The sequence below is a fragment of the Pholcus phalangioides genome, unplaced genomic scaffold (assembly GCF_987345545.1).
Source record: "Pholcus phalangioides strain wild (caught in Gottingen) unplaced genomic scaffold, Ppha-v1.0 ptg000007l_1, whole genome shotgun sequence".
Classification (NCBI taxonomy): domain Eukaryota; kingdom Metazoa; phylum Arthropoda; class Arachnida; order Araneae; family Pholcidae; genus Pholcus; species Pholcus phalangioides.
Genome location: NW_028301600.1, coordinates 7,668,664 through 7,687,680, shown reverse-complemented (window position 1 = coordinate 7,687,680; position 19,017 = coordinate 7,668,664). Strand labels below are relative to the sequence as shown.

Sequence of the window (19,017 nt, the reverse complement as noted above, 5' to 3'; positions counted from 1 at the left end):
ATTTATCACTTTTACCGGCGTTTATCTATAATGCCTAAGCGTCGTTGGTAAATACGATAAATTGCACTAAATTCATCACATTTGCCGGTTATTATGTATAATCGCCATTAGTAAATATGATAAATCGGTCCCGTCGCCGTGATAACATTTATTATTTCGATGACCGTACTTATGAGTCTGAACCGGATATCATGAACTCTGATTTAACTCATTTTTCCGAACATCGCCAAAATAACTCCTATAATTAATAAAGAGTAATGCAAATTTTTTATAATTAAAGTTCCACTTTCAAATGACCTTAAAAGGAAAACTACTGGACAAAATGTTATCAAACTTGGTAATGGTTTACAGGAGCTCATGGGATTTTTTGCAAAAAAAAAAAATTCAAAAACTCACCACCAGCGGGGAATGGCGCTGTATGTAATACAAAGAGTAATGCAGAAGTATTTGACAAATTCTGAAATTGGATCTCGATATAATGAACTCCTGTTAAACAACTTTACGACCGTACCCAGTATAACAAAATCACATTTATGAAATTATTCGATGTAATGAATTTTTACAAGTTTTTGTGCTTATGCAATCAGACCTCAATATAAAAAAAACTCCTATTTAACAAATTCTACAATCGAATCCTGATACAAGTAACTCCTATTTGACGAATTTTACAATTGGACCTTGATATATCAAACTTCTATTTAAAAAATTTCACGATTGTATCCCGATATAACGAAGAGATTTAACGAATTTTATGACTGTATGCCGATATCACGAACTCCCGTTTAATAAATTCTTTGATTTAACCATTTTTTACTAGCTCTTGTGTTGTGCGTATACAATCAGACCCCTATTTAATAAAAAAACAAAATAAACTGACAAGTTTGCCCATATTCATCAAATTCACCAATTACATTAGGATAATATGTATAATCACTGATAAAACTGATGAATTTCTAGTACAGGGTCTTTATAATTAAAGCTCCACTTTCAAATGACCATAATAGGGAAACCACTGAACATAACTTGGTAATAGTTTACGGGAGGTTATGGGATTCAATTTTCCGCAAAAAAATTCAAAACTCACCACCAGCGGGGAATGGCGCTGTATGCAATATTGTTAAACGAATTTTATTCAGGACGGGGCTCCACCTCACATTGGTACATGTGTCAAACAGTTACTTCAGCACCATTTCACGTATGACCGGATTATAAGCCGACACTTCCCCATTTCTTGGCCATCCCGGTCACCAGATCTCAACCCCTGTGACTTCTGGCTATGGAGTTACCTCAAAGTCACTGTTTATGGTGATAACATAAACAATTTGGCGGAATTGAAAAATGCGATACATAGACATGTCCGTAACATTCCTCCTGATATATCAAGAGCTGCTGTTGAGAACGCAGTAATGCGATTTAACTTGCTTTCAGAAAATGGTGGATGTCGCATTGAACATGCTTTGTAACACGTTTTAGAAACTTAAAACAAAAATTTAAACCGATGTCTTCATGTATTATTTTGTTAAACATTATTGCATACAGCGCCATTCCCCGCTGGTGGTGAGTTTTGAACTTTTTTTTTTGCGGAAAATTGAATCTCATGATCTCCTGTGAACGATTACTAAGTTTGATAACATTTTGTCCAGTAGTTTTTCTTTTATGGCCATTTCAAAGTGGAGGTGAAAAATTATCATTTATGTTCATTAAAACAGTTCAAAACTAGTTCGACACATGTTCGAATTTCAAAACAGGTGCTAGAAGAGATAACAAAGCACTATCCAGTCCTGGCGTGAAGCCACTCGGGATGAATCTTGAACTTATATATTCATTTAGAGGTGATTTGCAACGACAGACCTCCGTCCCAGTATTTTCACATCAGAGTTCCGGCCATTATTAGAGGGAAGTATGCATGACTTCCAAAATGCATTGATTATCGCACTATTTTCGGAAATAATTGGAGTTTCACGGAGACCGCAGCAGCAATGACGATTCTTGATACGAGGACCAATTCCAGAGGAAACAGGCATTTCGTTCACCATGGCTTTTAAGGATTCCTGCAAAGAGAAGAAGTCCCCAATTGCCTTGGCGAACAGCACCAGCTATTAATTTCGGGGGGCGTTTGTGGTCATTCTAGGTGAATATGGTTCATTCCGAAGTTCTTTATTTTCTTTCGAGAATTTTTCGCGGAGTTTTCATGCACCTCCTGCATACTTATTATTTTTAACCTATTACTTTTTCTATTTCTCTTTCCTTCCTTGGATGGAATGTATAATATAGTCCATCTCAAAAGTTTAAGCACAAAAGGAACGTGACAAATACGAAGAGAAATTGATTTCAAATAAACTTTTGATATTTTTGTTATTTAGGTACCTTAATATCATGTTTATATTTCACATGAAAAGCCTCAAGTAATAATTCAATAATCTTCACAGATTATTTTTTACGTTTTTCACTTTGCAAAAAGACATGTTTTGAGTTGACATCATTCGCTAGACCAGTCTGTCTGTCCGAATATACGTTGCATGTGGCATTCGAGATCTCGGTTTTCAACAGAAAACGTTTTCTCTGCCAAGAACTTGATATATACCTGTTGATTTGATCAATCAAGAATATTAGAAATTTGTCCAACAATCTTACTTTCTAATTTGCACTCGAAGTTTCTATAAATCGTTCTCTCGTGAACTGCGATGACATTTTAATTCACTAGCAAAAACCATTCCCTTTGCTTTATTCCACTGTGGAAACACGTCATTTCAGCCGACACAACACGTCTTCTTTAAAATTTGCATAAAGTACTTCACTTTTGCGACAGTGATTTCCCACAAAAAAAAATATATATATATAATTTTAACTAACCATTAGTGTTGTATTCAATAAAAATTCACATTTATGTATATTTTAATGGATTTAGATTGCTCTTCAATTCTCAAAATTTATTTTGAATTTGTGTTTTTAATTTTATCGGCATTTTCATCTTGTAAAACTTTTGAGACGAACTATAACTGATAAAAAAAAATGACCGTAAAATATAATGAAGGGATGAATAAATATAACAAAATTTGAAGCACAGAGTGGACAACATGTTTTGAGCGTGCGATCTTTATTTTTAAATCTTACGCGCGTCGAGTAGCCGAATATACAGGGTTATATGCAAATAAGGGACCACCATAATATGCTTTGAATCCAGCTATCTTGCGTGGTATGTACCGGATGAGTGCTTCAATGTGGTAGTGAGTTGACCATGCGGTGTTTTAAGACGATCCCGCAATTAATCCTAATTTTGCAAGCAGGGAAAAGCTAGTTGTGTCCCACAGACACAGTCCACTCATTTAGAGAGGAGTTTGGAAATTGTACTGGAAAAGGAAGTATCTGGACACCTTTTAGAAACTTTCAGCTTATGTTTGTTGAGTGGAGATATTCATATTCTTGTTGAAAATAGCTTTTGGTACTGTCCAAAGATATGACATTGCAATAGGGTGTAGCACGTCACCAACGTGCAAGCGTGCTGTCATTGTTATATTATCCGTTATTTTAATCATAAGGAATCTACCATTGGCAGTAACCTATTAATGAGAATCCAAATACAGTGAACCCTCGCTGCAACGATACTCGATATAACGATAAATCCTTCCACAACGATAGTTTTTCAAATCTTGTTTGGAACAGCCTATAGCAAAAGAGAGGAGATAAAAAAAAACTCCTCTCGATACAACGATATCCTTTACTACGATAAATCCCTCTATAACGATATTTTTGAAGAGATTTTGAAATCGTTACAATGATATTTCATTATATTTTGTTAAAAGTAGATTTTAATATGTTTCTAAATTCTAACCAGTTTTTGTTCTTCTGAGGACGTCTAATAACATAAGTGTTTTGCGCAACGTGCCCCCGAAAGTGTTAATGACGTGGCCGTGAAGCTACTTTCTGAGTAGTACACAAAAGAGTAATGCAATAAACTTCTGTACAGGGGCAAAACATCTAACCGAATTTTATTAATTAACTAATTTAATTACGATTTTTTGTAATGAATAAATTCTTAAAAGTATATTTTCTGGTGGTACTAACAATGCCGACTAAGAAGAGTTACCAAGAACAGCATAAATTTGGTAGCGCATGATGGTAATGTTACCTCTCGATATGAAGATAATCCCTCTATAACAGAGGTCTTCAACCTTTTTCTAGTCGCGAGCACTGCCTGTATCCATCATAAAAAGAAGAGCACTCTTTTCGACAAGTTTGATAAACGAGTTCATAATACAAAGTATTTAATTGTAACGTTGATCAAATGCTCGCAAAAGGGGACACGAGCATCGAGCACTCTGGGCAGTTCGGGCAGCACCGTGGTGCTCGCTAGCAACGGGTTGAAGATGCCTGCTCTACAACGATATTTTTTATTGGTCCGCAGAGTATCGTTATATCAAGGTTTCACTGTAAAACCACTTCGTTGACAAACTAGTAATGGTTTGTCATTCAACACTCACGAAAGGGTTAGCTAGCGAGTCGGAGCATTTTTTTTAACGTTTTTGATCGTAACTTGAATTACTGTTAAGTCAAGGTACCGCTATATATATATATATTCAAATTCCATCTCAGTAGTTCTTGGAATATGGAAGGTTATTCGACGTGTTTCCGGTGAGGAAAACAACATGCAAGTGGTTATAATGCAAGTGGTTCAAATAGGAACTTGGTTATAAATATACACAATTCACAATCATATTCAAAATAGATAATACATACCACGTGTATATTTGTTTTTATTATGGATATTTCGCATATTTTTGCTTTTAAATAATACCAATTGTATACAGTATTTATTCAAGGTGAAGTCTTCAATGAAACAGGAAAGGAAATACAAGTTTCGATACATTATTTTTTTAGCATAAAAAATATACAAAAAAATTCAAATTATCGATCTAATTTTAGATACGTTGTCTCAAAAAGGCGTTTGATACAGCGATGGCTCGAATGTAAAACTGTTCACGAATGTAATTAAAAGATTGGGACTTCCATTCTGTTCGTTTTCCATCTAGAGGAAGAACTGTTGCATTAAACGTTTCTTTTATTCATGCATAGAAGATCATTATAACTGTAATTAACTTTCTAGCTCACTTACTAATCAATGACAGACATCTTTGAAATACGATGAGTTTCCAATAGATTGATTGCATCAGTTCGAGGATTAATGGTTTTTGTGTAATTTGACATTTATCCTAATTATCAGATCTGATTCGAAGGCGTTATCTATAACGTATATGGTTTTCTGCAAGTTATTAAACTCTTTGTCTAAATAAGGAAATTTTAATGGGAAAGAGAGATTCTGTTTACGAAATGGATAATTTTTTCACACATTTTACTCGTTATAGCGAGTTCACCTTCGATAAGTTTACTTTCTTAAATTGGCCATGATAGACCAATTCTGGTGCGAAATAAAAGCAATTATATCCGACATTGTTTTTATAGGTAGTTAGCGTGTTTACGAGCATGATTAGTTCCGCGAACGTGTTCGTAATCGGAAATACAGTGGAACTTCGGTTAACGAGCAATTCGCATAACGAGCAAAAATTTTGAAAAAAAAAAAGATTCGATTAACGAGCGATGATTTTCATTACGAGCAAACATTTTTCGCTTTGTTTATTTATTGCCACGTTTCCACAACTAAGCTGAGGGTTTTTCGTTTTCGTGCACACACGTACTGTGGAATTGTAGGTAATATTATCTCCTACAGTGTCTCACTGTAGAAATTCAGTGTGACTTTTATACGAAACTAGATGTCGCATTGTAATCGCGCGTATGTGCGCTTGTTTTTTATATAAATTCCGCTTGGCCGCGAACTGATGGACCTCTTGCATGCAACAGCAAGAGCATATATTGAGGGTATCTTTTTCTGAGGAAGAGAGAAGGGAAAAGTCCCTCACTTTTCAAATGCGATTAGAAAGATATGTAAAACGTGGGAATCCGTGCAAAATTCTGTAGAAAAGTACCGATGAAATAGAAGCACAGTAAAGCAAGCAATAAATCTGTCCAATGACAATGCAATTTGCCATCTCCGAGAAAGCCTAAAAAGGAGGCAAAAACAAGTGTAATTGGATACGTTCTTTTTAAAATCACACAAAAAGAATAAGAATGCAAACAAGAGTGAGACCGTAAATCGTCCACACGTCTCTCTCGTTGTTTAGAATAAGTTAATTTGTATACATTTATCGTATCGCATGTTTGTTTATGGCGTTATTGCATACAATAATATATATATTTCATTGTATTATATATATATATATATATATATATATATTGTAATTATTATTGCATTGTATTATAAATTGATTAAATGCCGTTCTTATTAGTCATTTTTATGTGAATGGATAATTGTGGAATGAATTATCCGTGTTTCCATTATTTCCTATGGGGAGTTTGATTCGAATAACGAACACGTTCGCGGAACGAATTAAGCTCGTTAACAGAAGTTCCACTGTACTTGAAAATAGCGAATTAAACTCTTCTCAATATAAAATAATGGAAACTCAAATGATTTGTTTCGTAACCATCTCCCAGTCGTGATCCCTTTCAAACGAAAAGATGCAGATTGATTTATTTTGAAATGTATTTTTCTACTTATTTTAAATTAAAGGCTCGGGTATTTTCAGAATGTTACAGAAGAGCTGAGACTTCAGTTTTAAATCCCATCTTGCATTAACACCCAACAAGAGGGTGAGAGTCTTTCATGTGTTTGTGATATGAATTCCACTCCCGAGGTCAGTGACGTCTTAATGAATGAGCCCAAATCAAACAAGGGCCCTTAAACTTCTAATGGATTTTATTAATACATATATACATGCGATATAATTTTCGATTTGATCTTCCATCCAAATAATAAAAAAGAGTGATGGAAAGTGCTCGAGCCTAGCCTCTTAACTCGTTAAGACGACTTTGCCCGCAGTGAGAGAAAGCCAACCGTCGACATTTTAGTTGTGATTAAGTGGCGCTCGACAGGCGACGCAAATACGCAAAAACTCTTCTGTATATACAGGGTGATTCTATAACTTCCTCTGCCGCATTTTACTGTCGAACCGTTGATATAGAGACATACTTTCAATTAGAAAATAACGTGTAGATACGTCGTTTATGCATCAAGGGGTTGAATAGTTATTAAAATATAAAAATTAACTTTTTATACGGACACCCTGTCTTCAGAAACCCCAATCAGAAAGTTGTTTCCTTGCCTCTCCTGAGGCCAAAAAAAAAAAAACCTGACGTTTCTGAGTGCAACATTCGCAGAAATATTAGAATTTAGAAATCGGAGGAAGGTTCGGAAAGAACAGCATAAACGAGGGAAAAAAGCGTTGCCCGTTAGTTTATGCTGTTCTTTTCCAATTTCGATTTTTTGATTCAAATGCAGTCAAACTTGGTTAATTCGAAGTCTAAAGTCACACTGGAAAAAAGTTCGAATGATCCAATTAATTTATCCTGGGTCTGTAGAATGCTTACAAATTGCAACTTAATCATCAACATTCGCATGGGATAATAATCATCAATTATTAAAATTCCATCATCAGTTACGGAACGATGATTGGGTACTGTCGCGATTTACAAATTTTGTTTTGATTACAGACGGGATGGGGTTGAGAGTTGGAGAAAAGTTTCTTTGTTTCGTTAAGAAGGATGAATGTACACATATTAGGATGGAGGTCCGAAGTTTTGCTGTAACCTAAAAGTCTGGGGAGAGCAGGACCGTCTTAAGAGCATCATGGGCCCCAGGGCCAAGTGATTTTTCTGAGGCCCCACCTGGTTAATTCCAGAAAATTTCAACCAGATATAATTTTTGTGGGGCCCCTCTTCTCTTGAAACTCCCTGGCCGTGCCCAGGTGGGCCCATGCGTTAAGACGGTACTGCGGGAGAGGCGTGTGTATTTGAATTGCAATCCGAATTTGTACCGATTTTTGTTTCAAAATGTAATCAGCAATTACATTTTGGATGTATTTTTACTTGCATGAAGTCATTGACGCGTTTACGGTTGAATTTTCTAGAAATATTCATAATGTAAATTTTTTTGGAACACAAAATGAGAATTATAACTAATCACATTCGAATTTATAGCTTTGATGACTGTGGGACTAGTTCAGCCGAATATCGAGCAATCATCTAGTGAGCCAATTGAATCATGATAAGGATTGATGAGCGAGCGATCCGGCTATAGTTTTGATCAATTGAAATTACTTTTCGCAAATTGAACCACAGCTGCGCAGTTTCACAGCACTATTTTGGTAGTAAGTTACACAGAAGTGTAAAGAAATATAAAACTCATTTAGAGAGAAATACTTACGTGAAAAGTTAATTATCTTTAAAATAGAACCAATGATTCCATATCCTTGAATGAAAGACAAAAGTGTCGTTTTTTATACATTCATAATGAACTTACAGAAGCAATTAAAGTAATTTGAAATGCACGAAAGGCACATCTTTTAGAAGGAAGTTTAGATAACGAATTTAGTTTTAGGGGTCAAAAGAAAGCGTTTGTCTCTGTTCCAAAGCATCATCATCAAGATCAAGAGTTACGCAACAAATCTTTTGAAACTGAATTGTTTTAACATAAAAGTTAAAAAAAGCGCATTATAGAAATAATAAAGAGAGATAATACATTTTTTTTTGTATGTGTGTGCAATTCGTACTGATTGTTCAATAATGGCACAGGAAACGTTACATTATTTCAGACGGGTGTTGTAGTGAAGCGATTTCATGTTGGCTTGTGCCGTTTCACAGATGGTTGATTGCCACATCATTTTTACGGAGCTCGTAATAAGGTCTGTTTTCGTATATTTTCGGACTGGACAACAATTTCCCGTCCGTTGCCTATATATTTAGTGACCCTTGACAACATTTCGCAAAGTGACTGTTGGGTAGCTTCCTAAACAGATTCAACGGAGGCTTTATATTCTCTCACTTGATTTCGATACTAATAATCATCTAATACTCACCTCGTGAATACCTGTCAACTATATTTACTGGATCTCCTATTATTAAGAAAAAAAACCGCATAATTTGACGCAAAATGTACATGACAAAACTAATTTTTAATGAGCTCATAATTCATTAGCTTTTCCATGTTTTTCTTTCTCGTTACTGTTCTAAATTCGTTCATGAACTACAAGTGCAATAATTTTCGGGAGACCTTCAACTGTTGCCATCCATTGAGATTATTCTAATCAAGTGTTCATTTAAAACTGATATTTTGTATGAAAAAGGACAACAAAATTGACATAAAAAAGCTCAACACTAGTTTCTTAAGGGTAAAGAACTTTTGTTCGTAGGAAAGTTTTCGAGTGTTTTTGGAAATCTCTTAAATCCTCTTCATTTGTAGTATTTGAATCATGCTTGAATCGTGTGACCTCTACCTTTTTACCACAAAACGTGAATTTTAATCAGTTTTGTGGACATGATGGATGTTCTTAAACACCAGGAACTTCCTCGTTTTTTTGTTTTTTTGGTCGTAAAAGAAAATAAGAACAGTGACACACTAAGGTCGTTAAATTTATTTCGTTATATTATTTTTTGAAAGAAACAAACTCAGCGGTAACCAGTTATTTAGAAGAGTTGTCACCTTGGAAATGATAAAGAAAATAAGGAATGTCTCTTTTTAGAGATTACAAAGTAGTATAGATAAATAAGAAGTGAACTCATCACCTTTAAGATTAGAAATGAGTTCTACAAAAGCTACTCTTTCTTTGTTAGTTTCAATTCGAAACATGAAAAGTAAATGTCTACAGTGTCGGAGGTGGTGGCATCTAAAATTGCAGGTGCGAATAATTTAGTTCTTTATGCAAAAAAAAAAAAAAACGTGTTGGAATTTCATCTGTTGGTATACTCAAAACCACAATTCAAGGTTTAGACTTTGACTTTACCCCCCGATATTACTCCAAAGTTGGTGAAGTCAATCGACAAGCTGAGCATTGTTGGTTACTTTGGCATCAAGAAATGATGACAAAGATAAACAGAGATTTCATTTTTTTGTTTAGCGGTGCCTTATCAAGGTTTCTAAAATTGTGTCTGAGGTTCTAGTAGTTAGGTGTCTCCCGATAGGTTAAGATGATGAAATTATCGAATTTTATTATCTGAAAATATTGTATATGCAGGGTGTAACTAAACTGATGGTCAGAACTGCAAGCGGTGATAGACTGCACAAAAAAAACCAACCTTCACTATACAAATGTGGGGTCGGAAAGCAAGCGGCGAGCCGCAACAGGGTGCTTTCTCTGGAGTAGATGAAACGTCACCTTCCGCAGAACCCATCATTCAGCTGCTATCCGTCGCAGATGTGACAGATATATTGTAGCTGGTGGTCGCTCATTTGAGCATTTGTTGTAAAGTTTTCGATAATTAAAAAAAAGATTCTTTATCCTTTATTTATTCGTCTTTACTGTATATTATTTAACGTAACCTGTATTAAGCGGAAACCTGTTTTCAACGGGGAAAAATCGTGGTACCGTGATTTCAATGCCAAAATATATACGAAAAAACCCGTGTTAAATGGAACCTGTCTAACGCGGAAACGGAAAGGAAAATTGTACCTATTAACTAAAAATTTCACAGAAACACTGTTAGTGTTTGACGACCAATCACTAAAGTAGAAGTCTTCAACTTTTTTCAAGTCGCGAGCACTGCTTGTACCCATCATAAAAAGAACACCCTCACGGCATGCTTGACATAAAAACGCATGAAATTAGGATGATTTAAATCCTTGAATGCAATTTGTACAAGGTGTTTAATTGGAACGCTGATGAAGTGCTCGCGAACACGAAATCGGGCATCGAGCATCCCGGTTCACGCGAGCAACGGGTTGAAGATGCCTGCACTAAAGGATCATACAAAAAATGTTATGAAGTGGTACACCGAAATTGTTTAAGCAATCTATGCTTGCAAATGTGAGTTCGTTTCAGCACTTGACACTGTGGTTTACATAACCCATATTTAGTAAAGCAGTTGCTTTCTGAAATTGTAAGAACATTTTTCGGAAAAGCAGGCTTTTCCACGGGAAAAATCGGTGTAAGGATTGAATTTCCAAATGATATGCAAGACTTACAAAATTGTATGTAAGCTGTGTACATTCCGAGATCGCAAGGCTGAGCAGGACCGGAATTAATTAGAGAGAGACAAAGACCACCTACCCTGGCGGCAAAATTCAGGAAGTGGAAAATTATAGGTGATGACAAAAACACCGTTATAAAATCATCAAATTTTACAGTGGTATAGGGGCGGCAAAATCATGCTGCACTCTCTCTACCCTCACAAAATTCCTAGTTACGGCTCTGGTGCGCTGAGGATTATATAAACATGGACGATAACGTACAAACCGAACCTGACACGACAGATATTGACACCCAAATCGGAAATTTTTGAGGAAGTTAAAAAAAACGTAAATGTTGTTATTTTAGAAGAAAAACAGTGTAGGTCACAATTTTATATACAGATGCTGCCACAATCTAAATAGTACAGTATTTACTGAGAAATTGAATTTTCTGGATGTTATGCCGAAACTGACAAGCAAAGTGATTTGTCTCCTCCGGGAATCGAACCTAGATCCCCTTGCATACCGGGCAAGTGCGCTAACCAATACACCAGAGACACACTTTTCAATTCCTTATAACACGCATTAGTAGCGTGAAGCGCTGAGTGGAGTTCCAAACCAATTTCGGCATAACATCCAGAAAATTCAATTTCTCAGTATATATTTCAGGCCGAAAAAATACCATCTCTTCAGTGTACAGTATTTAGTATATATATATATAATAACAGACTCATTACTTATTTATTTTATTAAGAGGGTGGGCAAAAAGTCCGTGTGTAGAAACTTTAAAAATTCATAAAAACCGGAAAAATAACCGAAATAAAAACCGGTTTGCAGGGTTAGCATCGCTAGGTCACGGGAATTTTTTAAAGACAAGAAAAAATAACTCAAAAACAGCCAATAGGCGGCGCTGACGTACACAAGTCAAAGAAAAGATACGCAAATAACGAACAGAGAATGCCTCCAAATCGTTTATTACAGCAGTATGTGTTTCACGTGACCACCACCACAGGAGATAACACATTGCAAGCGAGTCATACAAATCCAGCAACGGCAGAGTGCAGCAGGTGCACATACACGGTTTACAACGGTGAACTGGTTGTGGATAAGGACTCTTATAACCGTCTCATTTGCGTATTTCCACCGAAGTTGTTCGTACCAACGCCACCAATCGGCTGTTTTTTTTTTTAGTTTTTTTTCCTATCTTAATAAAATTCCGTGACCTATCGATAACCTATCGCTAACCCTGCAAAACGTTTTTTATTTCGGTTATTTTTCCGTTTTTTTTCATTTTTACAGTTTCTACGGACTTTTTGCCCATCCTGTATATTTAAGTTACAATGAAACCTGTATGAGACGGAACGTGAACGGACTGAAATAATATTCCGATTTAGACACAGATTTCCGTTTTTTATAAAGGTGCAAATCAAAGCACTAATCTTCGAACGAACTATATTTTGATTCCTTTTAAGACAGGTTTCCGTCTCATACAGTGTCCGTCTTGGACAGGTTTCACATTTGTATATATATATATTTATCTTTGATTAATTTATTTTAATTTTATTCCAATCGCACACGAGATCTTACATAATTTTACACATTATATCAATTGAACCTCTATTAAGCGGAAACCCGTGTTCAACGGAAAAAAATATCGGTCCCTTGCGATTCCGTTTTGTGAAGACAGATTTAACTGTACTATTAAATACTCACAAATATATGAATCTTACAAATAATGAGACACGAGAAAACTCGAACAGACTCACACAAATCCCGATCATCAATCAATACGGATCAAAATCAAACGTTCCAATAATTGAAAAAAAAAAGTATTTTTCAACGTTTTTTTTTTAATGTGTCGAAATGATTTTTGTGAAATGTGGGATGTGTTAATAAAATCTTTGTTAATTTTTTTTCCAGTATTTGGAGATGAGATTTTGCAGAGCCGTCAGGTCTATTTGTTCTGTAATATTTACAATCCAAATGGTAAGTATCAAGGGAATGAATATCTTGTTCGCAAAAAAAAATCTATTCTATAATACAAAATCACAAGGGCCTGTTTCCTATGCAACGGAAATCGGTTACGTTTTTTGGTGAAGTTTTCATTTAACTCTTGACTATATCGGGATCCGGTTGACCCATCGGGATCAAATTATGCGTATGTACCGAGAAGCGTGATTCCCCCCCCCCCCACATCCTGCAGCAGGGCCCTTAGGCTGGGATGGTTGGCGAGCCCCCAAACCAGATTTTTCGCGGGGAAAGTCTGTGGTTAATTTATAGTGTGAAAAATCAAAAAGTGGTAAGAATCGTTCCGGCCCCTGTTAGCCGTGCCCTTGTAGGGGCCATGCCGAGAAGTATGTATATGTATAATATACATGTATCACCAGTGCTCGCAACATACAAGGTCGGGGTACCCAGGACATGGCATTACACATATAACCTTCATGGGGAAGTTGAAAGGTTTCATTTCCAGGGGCCTTTGACGGATCTAATTGTTCTCTTGTTGTTTTAAGATTGAAAAATTTGCAATAGCGGAAGCCCAAGATATATATATCCAATCTGGGGGCCTCATAAAAATCTACGAATTGGGTCCCGGCTCCTTGATTGGGTGGCCCTGGATTTTATTCGTTGTTAAAATGAATACAAATAAAACATTTTCGTGTCCCCCACAATGGGGGGGGGGATGTCTGACAAGTCTCCAGGTCGGGGCCCTCGTGGAAAAGTTGATAGGTTTCATTTCGGGGGACCTTGGATGAATCGCAATGATTTTTGTTGTTTAACATTGTGAAATTTGCAACAGCGGAAGCCCGAGATAAATCCAGTTTGGGGCCCCCACTAAAAATCTGCGTATTGGGTCCCTTGGTTAGGGACCCTGAATTTGATTCGTTGTTGAAATGAATATAAATGAAAAAATTTCGTGGCCCTCACAGAGGAGATGTCCGACAAGCTTCCAGGTTGGTAGCCCCATGTGGTAGTTGACAGGTTTCATTTTGGGGGCCCTGGATGAATCGCATTGTTTTTGTTGTTGTTTTACACTGTTAAATTTCAACAGTGGAAGACTGATATAAATCTAGTCTGGGTCCGCTAAAATTTCATGAATTGGGTCCCGGGTCCTTGATTGGGGCCCTGGAATTTATTTGTTGGTAAAATGAATACAAGTGAAAGTTTTTCATGGTCCAACAGGACCCCAGTCTGTGGACCCCATTGGGACGTTTTCTGGGGGTACTTGATGAATCACATTTGCTTTTTTTTCCCCTTTATTATTATAAAATTCGTCAGTAAGTTGGTGCTTTCACATGTCACTTTTCATAGCACTCTGATGAAGTGGGACGAAATAAACAAGATATGTTTTGAAGAGAAAAGGGGAGTGGGTTGGCCGCCACACAGGAGGCAGGGAAGCAGAGCCCCCCTAGTAAAGCTGTAAAAAGAATAGGAAATATTAAATGGATCAATAAATACCGTTGTGGTTAAGGTCGATAATTTGCGAAATAATGAGTGAATACATAAATTAGCGAAAAATTATAAAACTATTCACGACAGCATACACTAAAACGTTTTACCAATAATTTCGGGCTACGATAAAAATTTATAGTTGGGGGCAATATGACTCACATTGTACGGGAACTTCCCGCGTTTCTGCATTTTTTGGTAGTTATTTACTTTTTAATAACAAATTACCCGTTTTACTAAAGCTTACTTGAATGCGTATCACCATCATCATCTGATCACTTTCGATCTATTACTAGAGATGTAGGTCTTCTAAATTTTTCCATTTTTCTCTGTCTATTGCTTTTTCCATCTGATTTTTAAAAAATTTAGTTCACTGCAACCGTAAACATAAGTGTCTTTTCTCTACGAATCGAATTTTGAACCTATACTTCAAAATAATCAATAGGGTGATTTTAAACTCATGGGACAAATTTGAAAAGGTGATATAAGACATTTAAACAAGCATTTTTGATCATAGAATGTGATGTGCGGTCGAGTCGCATTAGTAAAGGTGGTGGAGGGTGTTTCCAAGGTGTTTTCGAGGGTGCTACCAAGCATATATATATGCATACTCTTCGAAAATGTCAACTATATCTCATTTTTGTGAGGCCCTTCTTCTCCTGAGGCCCATGCGTTAAAACTACACTGGCTATCAACCATTCGAGGGTGCATATGCACATTCGGATTGGATTAGAGTTTGTTTTTTATTGGTGCAAGGACCATCGAGGCTATGCTGCGACAAAATGACTAAGCGGTATAATGACTTGTGGTAGAATTTATGTTTCCCAGGTTGCACCATGAGACGACCTACCACATTACGATACCCTGCACCCTTCGAATGGTTGATTGCACGTATCGCAGAAAAATATATTTGCTTTTGGGGAAGTGCTATTGTAAAAAACCCTTCTACCGCCTTTGCTATTGCGATTCAATCATACATCATATGACCAAAAATGCTTTTTTAGGTGTCTTATATCACCAAATTTGTACTATGAATTTAGAATCACCCTTTATATGAAATTTTATTCACATATCTCATGTATTGCAGTCTCTAGGGACTCGTTTATAGGAGAAGTTATTCTATGACCACCCTGTAAATGCTCACACAAGTTGCTTGAATAATATGTAATGATATTTTTGAATAATACACTATAATGAATAATATATTGTGGTATATTATTTTTATAATTATTTTTTCAATAATATATTGAAATATATATCTCTATGTTTTTCAAATAAATATATAATGATTTTTCGCAACATTTATTTTGCTTATATTCTTTTTGTAGGTCATGTATATGGCTATTGTAATGTACGCACCGTCATTGGCTCTTTCTCAAGGTAAGACAAAATTGTTACTTGAGCATCCATGTTTTTACAACAAACATATTATTAGCCTTGATACAATGATATTAACAAAAAATAGTTTTTTGTTATTACCTACAGTATATTGTTACGAACTCTCATGTTAATATTTTAGTGTTAAACGTTTCTTTATGGCACCATTATATTTGTCATCATTTAATACTATATAATCTGTTAAAATTAGGAAAACTTATAATTTAAAAAGCTTAGAAAAATTCAGATCTTTATTACTATATATTAGTATTTAAATTTATGGTAAGAGAATCTTTTTAATGAAATATTTTTCTATTTTTTCCAGTTACTGGATTAAAAGTCTGGTTTTGCGTTCTGTCTATTGGGGTTGTTTGCACATTTTATACTACGATAGTAAGTGTGAATTATTCATAAAGTGATAATTATCAAGAGTAATTGAACAGCTGATGGTCAGAGAGGAGGCTATATGTCCATGTGTGTGTGAGACGCGTTAGAAAAAACTTAATATAAATTAACCGTTTGGCACATGTGACGGAGTGTTTTATAGTAAAGTGCTTGTCACGGTCAAGAAATTAGTTCTAAAATATACAAAAAATGAGTAAGAGATGGCATTGTGCTACTGGCCGTAACATAAAAGAACCAAAAGATACGAATCCCGCAATTAATAAATCGAGTCTACTGTTGTCGCTGCAACTGCAACAGAAAAACACGTACTTTACTGATGATGCATTTTCGAAATTGGTCTTTTGGAAGTTTCAGCTGAATTGATTGTAAATTTTTTTTTTTTGAGGTCTTCATGTGTGATCACCCTTCAAGTAGATGTTAATTTTACAGTACTGCCTATGCATGTTGGAGGTCCAAATACAATTTTGTTGCACAAGAACATTACGTAGATTACTATAGTTACAAAACACTGTTAAAACCTAAAAGCAAAATGTGGCTGTCTTGCACGTCTATGTTGTATTAAGATCCGGTTAGTATTAGTAACCACTCTATAACAGAAATATTTTAGACTTCTATGTGTTCCTACCCCAAGGTACTTACGCTTCATTCAGACACATTACTTTGCATAAATTTAAAATTATATTCAAGTGCTAATGTATAAGGTTATAGAATATTATATTCAGCGAGATGCTACTTTTTTCCTGGATTGTCAGCAGAGATTCTGATAACGTTAAATTGATGGGTTTATCCCTAGACCCTACAATGAGGAGGAGCTGACTGGTCTTTAGCAGCATAACCCAAGGATCGGCGTAATTTTTTTACTCCTCAAATTGATAAGAAAATAAATTTAATATTTAGAAATGCTTTTTATACAATATTTTGGAATATGGTTTATGTGTGGTTTATATTGTACATTCGGGTAATATGGAATAGTCGGCTAAAAATATGTAATAGTCGGCTAAAAATATGTAATACCAGGTTTCATTTGCCTTCAGGTATGGCCTTCAAGTGGAACAGTGATAAACAACTTGGAAATAACCCCACGATGCATACTATAGAGTCAATGTAGCTCGGTTGTCACCATCATTCTAATTCCAGTTTTTCCTCTTCCAGAAATTTATTTAAGCAAGTTTTCAAAAGAGTTTATTGTTTATTGAAAATGGGCCCAATAATTTGAAACTAAGCACAAAATGTACATAACCAATATTGTATTTTGTTGTGCTGTGTTCACTTTTAGCCACTCGTGTAGTTATTCACGGGCTTTCTCATGCTCTGTAGGTCATTCACATGCTTGCTCACGCTCTAAGTAACTTTTGCTCACTCACGCGCTTGCACACACTCTAGGGTCTAGGTCACTACTAAACTGATCCTTCACTCTGTAAGTTACTCGTTTGGCCATTCACATGCTTGCTGACGTTCTCAGTTACCACTCTTCCGCTCATTCACGTGCTTGAAAAATTACTAAATTACTCTTTTAGCCAATCACTGACTTAGTCCCTTGCTGTCTGGGCAGCGGCGGATTTATTGAGGGTCATACAAATTTCGCCGCCATTTTCCCATTCTACTAATTTTCTTGACCACTCATTCCTCAAATTTGCCACCCGTTTGAACTTGTATATTCAAAACAGCCAGGTGCAAGAAAAAGTCGAGCAGTACGTAGTATAACTGTCTTGTTACAAAAAATAAAATCTGGGTGGTGAGACATTAACTGACCGGTTAACAGCTCAAAAGAGATTTTACACCTAATTCGAAGATACAAACTGAATAGACAGTCTAGGATAGCGTTTCCCAAAGTGGGCAGTATCGCCCCTGGTGGACGATGGAATGGTCCAGGGGGCGATAGAAGCTACGGATTTAACATAGGATACTATGGGTTCACTTGAGTTGGGGGCGATGAGAGAAAAAATTTCTGATAAGAGGGCGATGGAACGAAAGGTTTGGGAAACTATGGTCCATGCCATGCTGAACCCATGGCCCGCGAATCAAATGTGGCCCTCGGAGTCATATGATGTGGCCCGTGACCTCGAACATATTTTTTAAAAATTAACGAAAGGCACATTCACAGATCACTTAAGGGACTCGCAGTTTATTTTCAAACCATCCGAGTGACCTGCGACACAGTTCCGGGGTGCTTAAGTGGCTCGTGGTATATTTAAGAATCACTTAAGTGACCCTCGACACAGTTTCTATGGCCCGTGATGGAGTTCCAGATCACTTAAGTGACCCGCGATGCAGTTGCAAATCACTCAAGTTACCTGCGGCACAGTTCCAGATCACTACAGTGACTTGCTGCACAATCCCAGAACACTTAAGTGACCTGCGGTACAGTTCCAGATCACTTAATTGACACGCGGCATACCTATATATCACTGGAATGATCCAAACCACAATTCGAAAGCATTGAAGTGGCCCGCACTCTCGTAAAGCTTGGGCAACCTTGGTCTAGCCCAGGGGGTGTCACATTCAATTATATCCTGGGCCATTTGCTTTGAAATTTTCTCTCAGATTGGCCGCCAATTATAAAAAATTAATAACAAAAATCTGTTAATGAATAACAAAAATTTGATAATTGGTAATTAAAAATTAATTATAAAAATTAAAAAAAAATCAATTGGAATCAATGGTAAGTGAAAGAAAAGGTATAAAAAATAAACCATAAAATTCATTCTACCTACCTCCCAAAAATAATT

At 36.1% G+C, this 19,017-nt stretch overlaps 1 protein-coding gene across 1 annotated transcript in view; it reads left to right on the top strand.

The window, feature by feature from the left end:
- The window catches only part of LOC149084878 (sodium-coupled monocarboxylate transporter 1-like), a 60,002-nt gene that overhangs the window by 19,207 nt on the left and 21,778 nt on the right, over positions 1-19,017 (top strand). Inside the window, exons 2-4 of the mRNA XM_089232614.1 lie at positions 12,977-13,042; positions 15,835-15,886; positions 16,209-16,276. Coding sequence (XP_089088740.1) covers positions 12,977-13,042; positions 15,835-15,886; positions 16,209-16,276 — 186 coding nt within the window. The remainder of the gene's footprint in view (positions 1-12,976; positions 13,043-15,834; positions 15,887-16,208; positions 16,277-19,017) is intronic.